At 44.8% G+C, this 18,753-nt stretch overlaps 1 protein-coding gene across 3 annotated transcripts in view; it reads left to right on the forward strand.

The window, feature by feature from the left end:
• Positions 1-18,753, forward strand: part of LOC147428763 (Metallo-hydrolase/oxidoreductase superfamily protein) — a 128,716-nt gene that overhangs the window by 65,213 nt on the left and 44,750 nt on the right. For 2 of the 3 annotated variants that reach the window (XM_086497725.1, XM_086497727.1), the window contains 6 exons: positions 12,486-12,633; positions 12,718-12,869; positions 13,337-13,511; positions 13,781-13,861; positions 14,360-14,437; positions 14,857-14,942. In XM_086497725.1, coding sequence (XP_086353851.1) covers positions 12,486-12,633; positions 12,718-12,869; positions 13,337-13,511; positions 13,781-13,861; positions 14,360-14,437; positions 14,857-14,942 — 720 coding nt within the window. The remainder of the gene's footprint in view (positions 1-12,485; positions 12,634-12,717; positions 12,870-13,336; positions 13,512-13,780; positions 13,862-14,359; positions 14,438-14,856; positions 14,943-18,753) is intronic. The other variant, XM_086497726.1, reaches the window with a different exon arrangement.

The following is an 18,753-nucleotide window of genomic DNA, read 5'->3' on the forward strand; positions in this document are numbered from 1 at the left end:
GCAAAAAGAAGGCAGATACAGTTTTCTGTGCGAGCAGCACGTGGACAGACAGTGACTAAGGTGGGTGACCAAGGCAAACTCGATCAGCAACTCGACGACACCGAGGCTCCGAAGGCTTCCGTTGGTGCCATTGGCTCCGCGCGTAGGAAGGCCCGCTTAACCCTTGCATGAAGGAGGGTTGAATCCACCCCATGAGGGTAAGAGGCCAACACTTTACCATCAAGCTATTGACCCTTGTTGTGTATAACAAGGAAAGATAGTCTACTTGTGTTCAAGGAAAAACTAGAAGGAAAGGGAAAGCTTCAAACTTCAAGGAAGTAGCTTCACCCTTTCTTTTCACTTCTTGGAGGAAGGCAAGTTTTCCTCCAAAAATTCTTTTTTCCTCAAGGAGGTAGCTTCAAAGTGAAGAAAAGCCTTCACAAAAACGATGAGTTTTTGTGAAGAATCATCAAAGGTGTTCTTACAACGAACGACAAGTCAAGCGCTCAAATTCCTGCAAGGTGAGGTTCGCATACAATGCAAATCGCGGAGTATACAAAACACAAAGACTTCAATTTCTCAAGGTACAAGTTGTCGTTTTTTTTTTCTCTCTTTGCATTAGTGTGTGTTTACCATGGCCAGTGAGGATATACCACTTACACACACGTTTGATTTTGAGCACGTAGATCAAAATCAGGGCACCACGGGTGCAGCTGACACTAATTTGCATGATGATGATGATCTAGGAGATCATGGGCTTGTAGATATGGCTTCTTTCAAGACTTTGGAACATCACCAAAGCGTACTTGAAAGCAATCTCTCTGCACTCAATGCAAATGTTACCAATCTTATGGAGTTACTTGTGAAATTTATGAATTCACAGACGACTCAAGGAGCCACAAGTGGCACGGTTCAAGGGAACCAAGCTCGCACGACTCAAGGAGTCCAAGAGACAAGTGCTGTAGAAGATGCAGAAGGTAGCAATGCATTACTTAAGAATATCACCATTCCTGAGTTTCACGGGGAAGAGCGTGATCGCAACAAGGATGCGGTCAATACGTTCTTACACAAATGGAGTGATATTCATAGATTGAGACACACCCCGGATATAAAGACGGCTGTGGAAACAAGTCTATCTCTTAAAGGCAAGGCCTATAAGTGGTGGATGACATTTCCAATAGATGCTCGTCCTCCGTCTTCGGCTACGTTTCAAGCTTCTTTCTCCAAAGAGTTTTTGGACTCCAATGAAGAAGATAAGAATTGGTTAGGATGGAATGCATGCCGCATGTCTGGCGTCTCTCTCACACAGTACCTTTCGAAGTATCGGAAAATCATATTAAAACTAAAAGGTCTATATGAATTCCAAAAGATACAGGGTTTTAATAGGGGTCTTGACAAAGACTATCGTCTTCATGTCAAGACCCAACATCCAAAAACTTTTGAAGAAGCCATCAGTCATGCGCAAAGATATGATGATGACCAAGAGAGGAAAGGAAATGTTCCCTACTCTAAGAATACTTTTGCTAAGAGCAATGTGGCTAAGAGCCAATGGCGAGGTAGATCTCCCACACGTTCCAAGAGGAATAAGACACAATCTACCTCTCCACGCCCACAAGAGGCTAAGAAGCCTAAGCAATCACGAGATACTCCGCGTGGGTCTCTTGCTGATTTTGAGCGTGTAAAGAAACACAATTTGTGTTTTAGATGTCTTTCGGACCAACATAACAAGAAAGATTGTCCTCTTTTGCAAGGCAAAGAAAAGGCCATGCACACGGTGCACGCCTCACATTAGATTCATCTCCTAAATATTGTGCTGTAGAGGTTCTTCATATGGAAGAAAAACACAAATGTTGTGTGCCTGCTTCAATGTGGCAGCCCACCTTTTGCCCCCATGATTTGATTCGCATGCATGGCACTATTAACGGATAACGTGTTCGTATTTTAGTGGATGATGGTGCAACTCATAACTTCTTGAACTTTAAGCTAGTCAAGAAATTGAAGCTTACACAGACTCCTTGCTCTCACAAGTATGTGGTGGAGCAGATGTCTGGGAATGATAAAGAAGTATGGGACACGGTAGTTCAAGGGTTGAGCTTATTGTTCAAGATCATACGATGACCCTTGACTTCTAAGTTATGAACATGGACAATGCTGATGTAGTTTTAGGACGGGAGTGGCTGCATGGTTTAGGAAACACATTGCACACTAGTTATGAACACAACTTCTTATCCTTTATGGCCAATGGTAAACATGTGCTTTTGCTTGGTGAGAAAAATATACCATCTGCACCTCTTATATGTACAACAGCCGAGCTTTCTATTTTGCAGAAAGCAAATTTAATAGATGAAGTCTCTTTGTGTTACTGCTTGTCTCCAAGTCTTGTGAATTCTCAAGAGCAAAGTGCGGTGAATTCTAGTAATGGTATGCAAAGTGTAATGAATTCTACTGATAAACAAAGTGTTAACAAATCTAATGAGCAAAGTGCTCTTAATTTTAATTCTATAGAGCAACGTGCAACTGTTGTAAAACAAACATTATAGGAATTACAAGATTCTTCATCCCAGCATAACTCTAGTTTACTGTCTCCTTATGCACGGCAAAAGCTGACTCACTTACTCACGGAGTATAGTGATGTGTTCTCAAGTGATTTACCATCGAGTTTACCCCCTACACGTGATGTGCAGCATGGCATAGATGTCTTACCAGGCACTAAACCGGTGAGTAAACCACCTTATCGTATGAGTGCTAAAGAAGCCAAGGAGGTTGAGAATCAGTTGGCTGACTACATCGCTCGTGGTTTCATAGTCCTAGCACTTCGCCTTGGGAATCACCAATTTTATTGGTAAAAAAGAAAGATGGTACTATGCGCATGTGCGTAGATTATCGCGGATTAAATGCGATAACCATCAAGAGCAAGTATCCTCTACCTCGAGTGGATGAGTTGTTTGATCAACTCCATGGGGCAAGATACTATACAAAGATAGATCTTCGTTCAGGATACCACTAGGTACGTATCCTACTGCAAGATATCTCCAAAACTGCCTTTAGAACACGGTTCGGGCATTTTGAATTTTTGGTTATGCCTTTTAATCTAACCAATGCTCCAGCTACATTTCTGAAACTCATGGATAGTGTCTTACGTCCCTATCTTGGAAAATTTATTGTGGTTTTCCTTGATGACATTCTCATTTACAGTAAGACTGAAGATGAACACATAGAACACTTACGATTAGTGTTTGAACAGCCACGAGCTCATGCATTGTATGTTAAGCAAAGCAAGTGGGATTTCTTTAAAACAGAGATACATTACCTCGGTCATGTGATCTCTTATTCTGGCATCAAGATGGACACTGACAAGGTCGCTGTCATTCTTCGATGGCCACATCCCAACACGGTTGAGGAGCTTCAAATATTTTTAGGCATGGCTGGATTTTATCGACAGTATATCCATGACTATGCCAAAATCACTGTTCCTATGACGGATCAACTTAAAGCAAAAGGTAAGACCTTTTCTTGGGAAGAAGCCCAAAAACGTAGTTTCGAACAACTCCAGGTAGCTATAGCCACTGCTCCCATCTTAGCAATTGTCGACCCACTTAAGCCGTTTGTGGTAGAGACTGATGCTAGTGATAAAGCCATTGGTGCGGTACTTCTCCAGGAGGGAAGACCTATAGCCTTTAAAAGTAAAAAGTTAGATTGGGTTCAACATAATTATTCTGTCTATGAGAGAGAGCTCTATGCCATAATTCACGCTTTATGAAAGTGGCGACACTATTTATATGTTGCCGAGTTTGAAGTAGTTTTTGACCATGAGAGTATCAAATGGTTTACTACTCAAACAAACTTGAAGGGCCGTAAAGCTAGATGGGCAGAAATCCTTCAAGATTATGATTGTAAGCTACGATATCGCAAGGGGCGATATAATTTAGTAGCGGATGCACTAAGCCGGATGCTTCAGATTAATTCACTTGCTTTTACGGAACTAAAGAGTGGATTTTTGGAGTCATACGTGGCAAGTGTGCACAAGATCAATCATATGCTAAAGTGTGGAGTGCAGTTTTAAAAAGGGATCCCTCACACTCACATGTCTCTGAACAGCCAGATCAACATGTCTCTGCACGTGCAAATAGAAACTCAAACACACAGAGCTCCACCCCTACTCAGGAAGAGCTTAAGCGATGGAAGAATTTTTCCATTGATGATAGCTACTTACTCCACAAAGGTAGAGTATGTGTGCCAAAGAACTCAGACACTAAGCGCCAAATCTTATTTGAGTGTCACGATAGTCCAAGTGTTGGCCATCTAGGTATCCGTAAGACGTATGTCTTAGTTCGACGGCAATTTTATTGGCCAGGCTTACATCATGATGTTGAAGAGTACGTACTAAACTGCCAACAGTGTCAAGTTAATAAGGCAAAGCGCCTCAAGGTAGGTGGCCTTTTACATCCTTTAGAGATTCCACAAGGTAAATAGGAGAGTATCTCTATGGATTTTGTAGTAGGACTACCTACTACAAATCGTGGCCATGATGCCATTTGGGTAATTGTAGACCGTCTCACAAAGATGGGTCCATTCATTCCCACTAAGACTACGGTTAAGACACCAGAATTAGCACGGCTATTTGTAGAGCATATATATAAACTCTACGGTCTTCCAGCTACTTTCATTAGTGACAGAGATCGAAAGTTGATAATCACTTATGGAGAGTTGTGTTCCAAAAGTTAAAAACTAAACTTAATCTAAGTACGGCTGATCATCCAGAAACGGATGGTCAAACAGAAAGAGTAAATCAAGTGCTAGAGGATATGCTACGACTGTACATTAGCAAGAAGCAAACCAATTGGGAAGACTACTTACCTATATTGGAATTTGCTTATAATAGTTCAAAGCACGTGACTATAGGGTTTAGTCCATTTATGCTTTTGTATGGATTTCAACCTAGATCACCCGTTACGGTGGGGTTCCTTTGGGGAGGGTGTGAAGCTAACAAAACAATGTAAGAGGTGGCAGCATAGAACCCGCTACGAGTGGCAAGACTACTGATCAACGCAAGTGAATAGTGCGATTTTGACATGCTTCGAGTTGCTCGACAGAATGTTAAGCAAGCTCAAGATCGATATAAGAAGTACACAGATGAGCATCGACGTCTTGCTACTTTCGAAGAAGGAGACAAGGTTTTCCTCAAAGTTCCGGAGCATTCAAAAAGTCTAAAGACGGGAAAAGTTGCTAAACTTTCACCACGTTGTGGACCATTTACCATTCTCAAACGTATAGGTCAAGTACATGGTTACCAGGAACGGGAAAACGGAACGGGAACGAGGAACAAAATGCCATTCCCTGTTACGGGTGCTCACGTTTGAAACACGGAACGGGGATTTGGAACGGGAACTTGGAATGGGAACGGGGAACGGAGACCTGAAAACGGCCATTCCCTGTTACTATGGTCAAGTGGCCTATAAGTTAGCTCTTCCAGAGCACTCACGAGTTCATCCTGTTTTTTATGTTAGCCGTTTACGAAAACAGCTAGGAGAGAGTGATAATGTCATTGACACGGGTGTGTTGGTTGACCTTATCGCACTGCCAAGCATTCCTCATGAGCCCGAAAAGATTTTGGATTCTCATGAGCTTCGCACCAGACATCATGTCAGACGACAGGTGTTGGTAAAATGGCTAGATAGACCTGAAGAAGGTTCTACATGGGAGAATGTCTCCGCACTTAAGAAACGTTTTTCTACGTTCGTTTTTGAGGACGAAAACGATTCTCCAAGGGGGGGGGATAATGTAAGGACATGGGTCCTATGGGCAAGGCCACCGGCACGGCCGGACAATGTGTACGCTAGGGGGAGGCTATAAGATATAGCACGGTTGGGTGGAGACAAGCACACGCATTACCACTGCCCTTTTAGAATATAAGTGGCCATTATAAAATAATAAGAACTATATACAACGATCAATTTGAAACTGCTAGTGAGTGAGTTGCAAGATAAGGGGCTTAGTGGCCATCACTCTCGATAGGTGGACCATTGTAGCAGGCTACAATGTCACTTTCACAGGACACAGTTAGTACAGTTGGTCTAGGTTGGTTCACACTGGACAGACTCTCTGGGCTGGGCAGTGACGTGGCAGCAGAGATACGGACTGGTCTAGTGGACATCATGGCCAGGTCACCACCTCCACTCTATCTAGAGATAGACTTAGATGGGTGACATTTATGAGCCGTTGGTGGCTCTTTATGGTGGTACATGGGAGTAGTAGCCGTTGGGTCAGGATCAGCTTCTCGATATCTGGTCTAGCGTCGTCGTCTAGAGGATAGAGTCTATACACATAGCACTTCTTCACCATCCTTGCACATTTGAGCCTCGACACCCCATTGTACCTGTGAGCCCTGGGCTGGAGCTGAGTGTGCTGCCACGCCAAAGTCTATCAGTTCTTTGAGATAGTCGAGTCATATGTTGTGGTCTGCTGCTGTTGTGTCTCTGTGAGCTCAGTTGTTATCTATTGTTTCTTTGTTTCGAGTCTGTTTTGCGTGAGATTGTCACGCACATTGCATTGTGGAGCACCCACTATAGAGAGCACGACACACTATCCGCGTTACAGGTGCTCTCATTTTGGCGATCACGGTGGGACCTCGACTGAAGTCTCACTCTCTGTGAGGTACAAATCTTGAAGCTAGTTGGGTTTATCTAGCTTCGTCTACTTTGCGTTGCACTGTGTAGCCTGTTGGTCTGGTCCTCTCTCGCCCTGGTCCATCTCGTCTCTGGTCCTCTCTTGCCCTGGTCCAATTGGTGTGGTCTCTCTAGCCTGGTCCAATCAGCTCTCGTCCAGGTCTAGTCCTTCCTCGTCCCTGGTCTAGTCCCTCCACTCAGTGATTATGGAAGCCCTCACCTGACAGTGTCCGTTTTGGGTCGGCAATTCTCAGGAGTGATAGTGGATGGTGGATCTGGCATCAACCTGATGCCCGAGTTCACTATGTTAGCTCTAGGTCTACAGCCTACTCGCCCTGCTCCCTTCACGGTTACATTGGCCAACCAGAGGACAGTCTACCCAGTGGGCATAGTGGACAATGTACCTCTGCAGGGACAAGACCTTACTTTTAACTTGGATTTTGTTGTGGTTCTTCTTCCCCAGGTTGAGAGCGGATTTCCCTTGCTCATTGGAAGACCATGGCTTCGACACACTAAAGCACTTCATGATTGGGGAAATGATGCCATGTGGATACGTACTTCTGGCTCCCCGATGCAACCCATTCTCTTAGAAGGAGGTATGGATCCCGTGGTGCAGCAAGTTTCTTTGTCAATGGAAACCAACCCTGAACAAGAACAGCCTACTACACCTGAAGGGTCAGACGAAGATTTGCTAGAGTGGTTGGAAGCTACAAAGTCTATGCCTTGTTATGGAGTCTCTATTGAACCTTTGCCTTTGCCCGAGAATACAAACTCCTCCACATTTTCATTTTCAGATGAAGAAGAGCCCAACGAGCCGCCGGAGCCAGCAGCCAATGTAGAAAATCTACAGGATTCCGACACACCTCAAACTCAACCCCATCTATGTCTATGTCTGACTCTCCGACCAAACCAAAGTTATCCTCTTTGTCTGCTATACTACCCCCCACCAAGCTTCTTCAAGGCGAGGAAGATGTCGCTTTCAAAGTGGATGTCACTCCAGTTAATGGCATCTCTTTTCTACGACTAGACACTGCAAATTCTTCACCTAGAGTGCAATCTTCAGCAGTGCCCGCTCAAGACCCCATAAAGGGACCAAACTTTGTAGTTTGTGAAGCCCCACCTAAACTGCTAGACCATATCCAGAGTGATAAATCAAATTTGCTACGGTCTGTGTCATAGCAGGTAAGATTAGACTCATTAGCAGATGGTTTTGAAAGCGCGGGGTGTCAAACTTCGAAGAAGATCAGTGCGTGTACGGCTATCTTTTTCTTTTACTCAATATTTCTTCTGCTCAGTCTGGTTTTTGCTTCTCGACACTGCTCTATGCTCTATGATGAACCTTTACAGTACCTATACCCAGCCCCTCACATTCACTCGCCCTACTTGTTCCCCTTCGACCCTACCCAACCCCACCCACCCCTCGCCCCCCTTCCCGCCTCTAGTTTCCCCTCACACCCCCTCGCCCTTAGTCCCTCCCCAAATCGTCCTCCCCCCCCCCCCCCCCCCCCCCCCCCCCCCCCCCCCCCCCCTTTCTCTCCCCAATTCGTCCCTCCCTCCCCCTTTCCCAACCGGACCCCCCGCCCCCCCCTTCCCTCTCTCTCGCCAATTCGCCCCCCTTTCCCCCTCCCAAATTCGTCCCTCCCCCTCTCTCCCAACTCGCCCCCCTGCCCAATTCGCCCCTTCCCCTCTCTGCCATCTCGCCCCTACCCACCCCCCACCTAGCCCTCGCCCCTACCCACCCCCTACCTACCCACCCCACCTAGCCCTCGTCCCCCCTACCTAGCCCTCGCCCCTACCCAGCCACCCCTCGCCCCTAGCCACCCCCTCCCTTCCGCTCGCCCCTATCTAGACCCCCTCGCCCCTACCCACCCAATTCTCCCTCACCCCTTCTAGTCCCCCCTTCCCCCTCGCCCCTATCTAGCCCTCCCCACCCCTCTCAGCCTCAGCCGGTTTTCCCCACCCACATGATCAGCCTTTTAGCATGTGGCTCTCAAGCATGCAACTGGTTGCCATCCTGTTACTGTGAAGGCAGCTCGTTCTGACATCATGATGGAGCTTAACCTTAATTGCGGTGTTACTCGGGCTTACGGTCATCCCTCCTTTCGAGAATAGTGTTGTTGCAAAAAAGTGTTGCAAGATTCACCAATTCATTTTCCTCTCACTATGGTTATGGAGGATAAAGATGTGATGGATCCAAACCAAGCATATCTCTTTGTTGTGAAGCTTCATTTTTTTTTGCCAATTGGGATTCTTGGACTATGCAATCATACTCGGTTCCTGCCTATTCAATGGCTTAAGGCGTTTGCAAGCAGTGCAGTGTTTTTAACCCCACTTTTGGGGCTTGTAAGGTCATGGTTGGGCCTAGCACCTGCTCTAGGAGAGATGTACGGATGCAGTACCTAGTGGTTTTCTTTCACAGTGTTTTCACTATTCCTCTCATCGAGACGGTGAGCGGTCTTGTGGCGGGCAACCTGTAGCGGGCAACAGTGTCACTTTCACAGGACACAGTTAGTACAGTTGGTCTAGGCTAGTTCACCCTGGACGGACTCTCTGGGCTGGGCAGTAACACGTGGCAGCAGAGATACGGACTGGTCTAGTGGACATCGTGGGCAGGTCACCACCTCCACTGAGTCTGGAGATAAACTTAGATGGTTGACATTTATGAGCCGTTGGTGGCTCTTTATGGTGGTACATGGGAGTAGTAGCTGTTGGGTCAGGATCAGCTTCTTGATATCTGGTCCAGCGTCGTCGTCTAGAGGATAGAGTCTATACACATAGCACTTCTTCACCTTCCCTGCACATTTGAGCCTCGACACCCATTGTACCTGTGAGTAGAGAGCACAACACACTATCCGCACTACAACCATGCTAGTGAAGTCCAATTGTAGTACCTTAGGCGATGATCCTTGTATCTGCTACCTTGTGCCAATGATTAATGTAGGCATGAAGTCATCCAAATGTACCACACGTTGAGCTTGATCTTCAACAAAGGGCAAGTTTTGGATGTCTCCAAGGGGATTTGGTCCTGATGGAGCAGGTGGCTATGGACCCTATGGAGCTGAGATGCCTAGCTATATGGGAGGGATGTATGACGTTGACATGCAAGGATACCATTATGGATTCAACTCGTGTGGGGTCAAACGCATGTATGGATGTCACGTGCGCACTTTACTTGCACTACGTGGACATGCTTTTGCTACAGTCTAGCATGCGTCTTAGCTTAGGATTGAGCCTGGCACCTTTGTGAGCCTCTAGCAGGACGTGCATGTCCAGGCCGGTCATAGTTGCATACCCTCTGTTGCACAGGCAGTTTAGCATATGCACCTTTCGCGTGTGAACCACCCCTAGCATGGCACTCATTAATAATTGGTTTTCAGTCCATTTTTAAGGAGATCGTAGGGTCTTATTCAGCCCTGCTCGACCCAGCAGTTTGTGCCTATATATGTGGCCCTTTGGGTGCAAGAAGGAGCAAAAGAGGCAGCACCAGCAGAGCACCTGCAGACCCAGCATTTTCAGGCAAGAGCACCAGCATTTTTCAGCTTCTTTCAGCCATCATGATCAGCATTTTCAGCCCAAGACAGCCAGCGTTTTCAGTGTGAAGCGCTTGCAGATTCCAGCCCTAGCCTCGTCATTGGTTGCAGTCCCCTTACCATTGACACCGCTAGCAGAGTTCGGCATTCAACCTGATCGTCGTAATCGTCAACTTCGTTGGCACAATACCCAACACCTAGTACCCCTTGTGCCTTGGCTCGGCAGAAGGATCCACAGACTCGTCAAGAACCTCGTCGTCATCATTGTCATCGTCATCGACATAGATCCACAGACCCATCAAGAACCTCGTTGTCGACATCATCATAGTCAACATAGACTCCATCAGTACCTCGTTGTCGACATCCTCGTCGCCGACATAGACCCATCAGTACCTCGTCGTTGACATAGACCCTTCAGCACCCTAGTACCCCGTAGTACCATCAGTACCCAACATCAGTAGCATCAGTACCCATTAGCATCAACACCTCCGCATTTGGCATCATTGTATGAGCATTGTGCAAGAACAAAGAAAGTACTTGCTCTGGCAACGGAGCAAGGGGGCTCTTGAGGGTTTGGGACCCGACATCTTGTGTCGTCTCTTCTCTCTCTCTCTCTCTCTCTCTCTCTCTCTCTCTCTCTCTCTCTCTCTCGTGTCTCTCTCTTTTTTTCAATTCAGTTCTTTCAAGTGAAGTAAAGTGTCCCTTGTGTTTGTGCGGAGTACTAGATCCAAGCTAAATCCATAAACACTTCCGTTGCACTTGACAATGGAGGAGGTATACCATTGACTATCGGTACGGGCTTTGGCAACGAGACAAACACAATTTTGCAAGTGAATACCTATGATAAGCTGACTCGGGTGGAGGGTCAAAAGGATTACAAGGAAGGAGGCTTGGATGGCAAGTTCTCGACACTTTTTCAGGGCATCGTGATGAAGAGAAAGCACTTGCTTTTATTCAGTAGTCTGATACTGGTTTTTTGGGAGCAACTTCATCGAAGACTCTAATGTCAGAAAAGCATCCTGTGTTTTCTTGAGGAGAATGCTTTGCAATGGTGGTCAACTTTACTGTTTCCAAGGTGTACCATAGACATGGGTGAAATCCGAGTAGTTGTTTGCTTCTTTATGGCTGACGCCAATGTATGAGGTAGATATCTCGACTGCCTAGAATCACCTCAGATTCAAGAAGAACGATGCTCTTTAGTGGCTTCTTTTCAGATGGTAAACTTGGATGAGCAAATGGAGAGGCAATGTTGCAGGTTGCCTCTTGAGTTGAAGAGGTGTTACCTAAAGCTATAAACTTTCAACATACAAGGGATGATGGTCCATGCTGCGAATGGCTATGCCTTACTCTTGGGGAAGTTGACGTGTGAGAATGCATATCAAGATTGTTTTTCCGAGTCTTCCGGGCAAGCTTCCTCCTCAAGTACCAGAAGATCTTACCATAGACTTTGTGCAAGTAGTTAACCTCCAAATAAAAACACCTGAACAGAGATAGCCGGTTTCAATTCCTCTAGTGTGCGGAACATTGCCGTGTCTCCATAGTCATATATCTCAGCTGTTGTCTATGTGTATGGGCAATGAGCATGAAATCTCCCATGAGGAAAACGATATCCAAGGTATAATTGTACATCATCTCCTGCATATTGTGATGGCCCCATATCCTCATCCTCCTAGGCCCCCCCTCCATGATAACATATGAGGATTCTGATGGTGAAAGAAAGCTTTGTATATTACTTTATCCTAGGAAGCTGCAAGCTGATCCACATGTATTTGGCTGTGTCATGAGCTACGACCCTAAGTTGTCCCTGTAGCTCTTGTGGGAAAAGCACTGTAACTTTGTATGCAGACTTCCTCTGATATCCCTCCACCCGAGATACCCCTCTCTTTGGTCTATGTGTCTCTGTCAATAGGAGTATGTTTCCCCCCTCCGTCACATGCTCCAATTCTTCAGGCTGTGCCTGTAGTGGGCTGTTGCCGTTCCAAGCAGGATTGTGTATCTCTGTGGGTGGGCTAGCTTAGATCATAGACTGCATGGAAGATCACTGAAGATGGAGAGCATGGAAACTCTACCATTGTGAGTTGCTTAGACTCCAGAGTATTTGCTTGCTCGGAGCAGCTTCAAATGAATGACAGGGATGGCCATTCACTCTCAATTTTCTAGAATAGTTATTGTGTCAGCATTGTAAGGGCTCAGTACGAAACCTGAGGGGTTCTTACAATAAATTAAAAAATGTAACTTCATTATGCCACTTGAAAGTATATACAAGTATGTCAGTTCTGATTATCGCGAATCTGTGTGTGTTGCTCTGCAGTTGAAACTACAGCTGTTTCCAATTTGGGAGCTTATGCAGCCTTGGGTTTACTGGAAATTTTTGGAACAGCCTGATTTTGGACCTGGACCATCAGTCCACACCATTTTATTTATGACTGACTTGAACGTGGAGAGTGTTTCAACACTAGGTTGGTTTATTAACAAAGAGTCCAATTTCTTTTACTTACAATAACTGTGCTACTGGCTGGTGCTCTAATTTCTGCTATTTGCAGGAAAGTGGTTCAACTCTGAGGATGCCTGGAAAACACTTATGGCAGGAGGAAACCAAACAGATTTTCGTGTTGGACCGCTGGCTACATATGCTTTTTCTCCCCATTTCTCCCCAGGATTACAGCACCGGCTCAAGCTTGACGTAAAAGCTCAGGTAAAAACGTGTGCTCTTGGTTATTTCATGTCAAGAAAAGACTATTTGAAGTCGGCGAACCTTTCTCCGCAAGAAATGCCTTTAGCTTCGATACCAGTTAATCTTTGGTGATTTTCTTATCTTGAATGATTAGTGAGGATGGCCTGTCATTCCTGGTCATTATTAAAATTGTAAGCTTTCATGCTCTCAAGGCTACATGGCATCATGAATGTACAAGAGACTTGGGACGTAAGGAAACCTAAAACATTGATTTTGGATAGTATAAAACCAGCAGAGTTTTCTATAGTTGCAAAAAGTTTTTATGATGTTGCCCCCATGTTTTGTGATGAAATATTCCGTCACGTTTTTTGTTTAAGTTTTAGGATGGGAGTTCTGGTAGTATCATGTATTTTATGCGGACTGTTTGTGAAATCTAATTTGCATAGCTGAATAATTAAGACCAGTTCGCGGTAATTAATGTCTTGCAGGAGTATCCCCCTGGTGTCTTGCTGTTACCGCTGACAAGCTCAACCCTAAAACCTTTCTCAAAGACCAATCTTGTAGTGTTTTCATCAAAGGTTCCAGTTGAGCAGGATGCACTCTCTCGTTTGCAGGGAGAAGCCCTCATAGTTGATCCAGGTTGTCACCCAAGTGAGGCACAAGGTGTGTTGTTGAGGGTCGCTGCGCTTGTTAATTTTTTCTAAAGCTTTTAGCTACTTTTTGTTTTAAGATCATGCTTCTTTTTCATAGTAAATCTGTATGAGGTGGTTGTCACATTGGCCTCTGTTTTGAAAGAATTTCTGAAGGTGTGAAGATCAAAACCTTTTCATGTATAAATATGTGATGCTTGTAGGTCTGCCTTCAAAGCTGTAAGTTCACAATGTGAATGTGGTTTCCTAACTGCTTTTTTCTGGTTCACTTTTCTCATACAGAGCTCTTGTCCAAAATTGTGAAGTCTTTGCCCAAGAAATTGTTCGTGTTTCTGACTCACCATCACTTGGATCATACAGAAGGTATGCACTCAAAAGCTTCGTATGTAAGAATGGATTTTGTTATTATTTTTAGTCTTGGTATAAGGTTTTCTAATCCTGCTGAAATCAGCAATAGTCTTTTGTATTTGAGATCGTGGGTTTTCTAATGTGCATACCTTTTGTGTAGTGCTGCTTTTTAGAATTCTTTCCTTGTGCAATTGAGCTAATGCAAATAGTTGTTTGAGCTAAATATATTGGTGTGTGCCAAGTAAGCAGCAACGTTACATGTGCAAGCATATTCCAACAAACAGATGACTGATACTTGCAAGTAGCAAGCCAGTCTAAGGCATCACTGATATAACTTTCGATAGGGCAGGAATTATTTCAATACTGTAGGTGGATCCCTCATATTGTTTCGTTAACATTTGATGATTGAAACTTCTCTTATCAGTGCAAGTGGTTTTTTGTTACATAGAAGCTATCTGTCTGATATACACAACATTGTTTCACAAAATTTCCCATAAACTTCTCTGTTTACAGGACTGCCAACCGTTTACAAGGAGAACCCAGAGGCACTGGTACTTGCACATGAGCTGACTATTCGTAGACTGGGAAAAGGTCAGGCCTTTTCTATATTTAAATGCCTAATTAGGTAGGAACAAAAATGAATTTGTGGTGTTTTGAAGCCACAGTGTGGCAAGAGACGAAAGGGAGGACCATGAAATGGAGTGTAACTGTTATTACATTTGAGTCAGTGCTTATTAAAGCATAATTTTTATGCTTTTTCCATGTTACTAATATTCTTCTGCTGTAAGTCTATGTCAATGATCGTTTTAAGAGTTGAAGTTTGCAGAAAGATTATGTAGTGATGCTGCAATGACTGTTTTCTTTTTAGTTGGCTGCACGTATGAGAGTCTTTTAGTTGAGATTCATGGGCTTCACAATATTAGTCCTTGTTTGACCCCTTTATTCTCTCAAGCAGCTATTCATATGATTTGGCAGACAGACTTGAGTTAATTATCTTGTGACTTGTTCAGTTCAAGGAAAGCTAAAGTGTCTGCCAGTTGTCGATGGTGCATCGGTTCTTATAGGAAATGAAGAACTTCGAGTGATTGCTGCACCTGTAAGTAGCACTTGTGTATGTTTGCTTGTAAAATATTGCGCTTGTGTCTGCATTCAATGAAATGTGTGTCTATCTGAGGAAAAATAAAGCAAGCAAGCCTAAAGCTGCTTGAGCCTTGAGGAGCATTTGTGGGGGGTTTGCTACACAACCATGGGCACCTACACACTTAAAACTCATTACACAGCCCCAAAAACACAAGAAGCCACACATAGTGGAGCGAAAGCAGTAGCCAGCTGCCAAAGTCATTACCCTGAGAGCACGAAGCCATAATCACTTAAAGCAAAAAGTGCAAAAACATGGGCACCTACCATAGTTACACAGAATGGGAACGGGGGCCTCCGGAACGTTTCCGAAACGGGGGGGCGGGGGGGCCCGGAACAGCAGAACGGGAACGTGGGCCGGAACGGTGAACCTAAAATATGCCATGGGGGGGCCTGTTTTTGACTCGAGATGGATTATCTAGGAGAGGATGGGAAGGATACCCACCTTCCCCCCCAATGAAGCTTGTAAGTTGTGCCATATTGATGGCGCTTGAGCCTTGAGGCTTGAGCCATATTGATGGTTGCCCGTTCCGCTTGAGCCATATTGATAGCTTTTAAAGAAAAAAGGACCCCCCGCCCCTCCCTTGTGTTAGTCTTGAGAGGTTTAAAATCTCCCCCAAACTGCCACCTCTCTCACTCTCTCTCTCTGTTTCTCTATTTTTTTTTTCCAATTTTGCTGCCCGTTCCGCCCGGCCGTTCCGGATGCCCGTTCCGCCCGTTCCCTTGTTACATTCCAGATCCGGAACGCTTTTTTGTTCCCGACACCGTTTCGGCGCACAGAACCGGTCGGAACGCCGTTTTGGTACGATTACCCCCTGTTCCGCCCGTTCCATGTTACTATGGCACCTACACACTTAAAACACATTAAATAGCCCCAGAAACACAATAAGCCACACATAGTGGAGCGAAAGCAGTAGCCAAAGTCATCACCCTGATAGCTATAAGCCATAAACAGAAACTTGTGTAGCTTTATTGCTTGTGAGTCAAGTACTGAGCTCTATCCAAGAGAGAAACAAGAAGAAAACAATGGCAGTTGAATAGAGCATTGTATAAAGCATAGAATACCTAAAAAATCTATTATGAATCAAGATATCCTATAATATATCGTGATCATTGTTTTGATTTTATTGGCCACATTGGCCTTTTAGAGATGTTAATATACTCTTTCCTCTATGTGTGTGTGCGCTCACGCACGTGTCCCCCTCTCTTGGAAAGAAGGGCTGCTCAAGCTATTGCCAAAGCACGCTTTCTGTGAGTAGTTTTCTCACTGGCGGCCCATCACTCTTATGTTGGTGGTCTACAAATTGATGGCCAGAATGATAGTCAATCGTATCGAAGATTACAGGCATCAAGGACTTCATCAATCCCAGTATGGTTTACCGTTTCATACCTCGCCATCACCTTACCAAAAATCTGGCGAATGTCATCATTGGCATGGAATATGCAAAATACACTCAACAAGATGTATTGGTCATGCAAGTTGACATTGATAAGGCCTTTGATACTGTGTTTGGGGATTACATTGCGGAAACTATGCAAAGGCTAGGATTTGTGCCGAAAATTTTATAGGTGGTCTTTCTCTTGTATGCTCATAGCACTTCTGCAGGTTTACTGGGTGGCTCTGGGACATTGAGTCAGACAAGGGTGTCCCCTTAGTGCTTTACTTTATGCAATCGCTTCTCACCCCTTGCTGTTGCATCTTGAGGCCTTGACTTCCTTTGGCCGTTTGCATGGTCGGACTCTACCTTCCGGGAAACAATTTATAGGACAGGTTTGTGCTAATGACTCTTTGTTTATGCCAAGGAACCATAAGGAGGATGCACAACAGATTATGCATGCTCTGTACTTATTTGATTTGGCATTGCAAGTCAATTTTCATAAATTCAAGTTACTACCTCTGAATGAACTTGATTGGCACAAGCTTCTCTGGCTAGGGGAGATTGTTCCTCCCCAGGTCATAGTCCATCATGTGGGATATCGGATCGGCTTGACTGTGTCCATGGCACATAAATTAGACTGGGTTCTCCACAGATTGCAATTCAAGCTAAGCTATTTGAAATTATCAACCTGGCCATTGCATGTGCATCTCAAAATTGTACAATGCATTATGATGGCTTATGTGCAACTCTATTTATCGCTTTTATCCTGGTCTTAGCAATGCCTTGGGTTTCTTATGTCTTGCAATGCTGGAGCATTTTTGGCGCACATCCTCCCAAAAGAAGGGATTGTGATTTTCATCCATGGATAAGTTATGCACATTTAAGCGATTGGGAGGGATTAATATTTTGGATATAGTCGACTATTCTAGCCAGGAAAGCCATGCTCTTGCTTGTTTTGGTGGAGCAGCAACAACCCTGGACGCTTATGGTTTCACATTGGTGGCATTGTCGCGCCTTCTTTTGGTCACTGGCATCCCTTGTATTGGGATGTCATCTCTGGGCAGATTGATGGCCATATTCTGGGATGTCCCTTTATTTCGTCCCTTTTTGCTGATTGGAAGGCTTTTACCTTGCATTTGTCTTGGCATGGTCGCCAGTCCCCTCAAGGTAACTCCCTCCGGTTGGAGAGCATTCACTGGAGTAAAGCATTCTCTCTCACTTTGGCTCAGCGCTCTCCTCGACAGGCATACATTCTTTCGCAACAAGGGTATGCCAGGTTGATCAAGTGGTGGATGACTCAGGGCAAGTTCTCTCATTTTCTATTGCCGCTCTTTGCTATGAGCTAGGACCATTTGTTGGCAGCCAATTCAGCAGTTGCTTGCTGGTGTTTCTCCAATGTTTCCATTACTTGCGGATTCCCAGCTTTTGGATTGGAATCTCGCCCAAACTAGGTTGGGCTGCATCATATCAGGTGGTGATTGGCAGAGTGAGGACTTTTGAGGGTTTATCTACACCGGTTCACTCCATTGTAGGGGTGAAACAGGGATTGTAGTTATCCCCAGCTGTGTTTGGTCTATACATTGATGAGTTTTCAGATTATTGTGGTAAAGGAGGAGATAGAAGAGCACAATTAGGCACATTGTCAAGATTGTTGGGGAGCATATGTTAGTACCTAGTTCTACACCCACTATTGGGCACTGGTGACGCTAGTGGGGATGTCGTGGTATTTAGTCAATACTATGCATGATGGAACTGATGGTTATATTGTCTTGTGGGTGACTACCATGGGTCTATACCTTGCACTTTCCTTCAAGGGTGAATCTGGGCTTATCCTGGATTCATCTAGGTATATTTTTTAGTCGTATTGCGGACACGCAGACTTCACATTGTGAAGTTTTCGTCCAAGTTACGACCAGTTGATATTGTGCTACTTATTTCCATCTTTTGTGGTGCGTATGCCCTATCAACTACCTCATTTTTGTGCTAATTTTTCCGATTTAATGCTTCTTTTAGTGCTAGGCATTATGGCTGAGTCTGCCCTTGATCTCCGGAGTCATGACAGAAACTCAGTATGCTGAACTTTGTGTTGATGTATGCTCATGTGTGTGTGTGTGTGTGTGTGTGGTGTATGTTGTGTTGGGGAGCATATGTTAGTACCTAGTTCTACACCCACTATTGGGCACTGATGACGTTAGTGGGGATGTCGTGGTATTTAGTCAATACTATGCATGATGAAACTGATGGTTATATTGTCTTGTGGGTGACTACCATGGGTCTATACCTTGCACTTTCCTTCAAGGGTGAATCTGGGCTTATCTTGGATTCATCTAGGTACATTGTCACGATTGTGACTATGTTAACAGCAATACATCTACTCCTAGTTGCAGATAC

This window comes from Adiantum capillus-veneris, chromosome 23 (assembly GCF_014529385.1).
Source record: "Adiantum capillus-veneris isolate H3 chromosome 23, ASM1452938v2, whole genome shotgun sequence".
Classification (NCBI taxonomy): Eukaryota; Viridiplantae; Streptophyta; class Polypodiopsida; order Polypodiales; family Pteridaceae; genus Adiantum; species Adiantum capillus-veneris.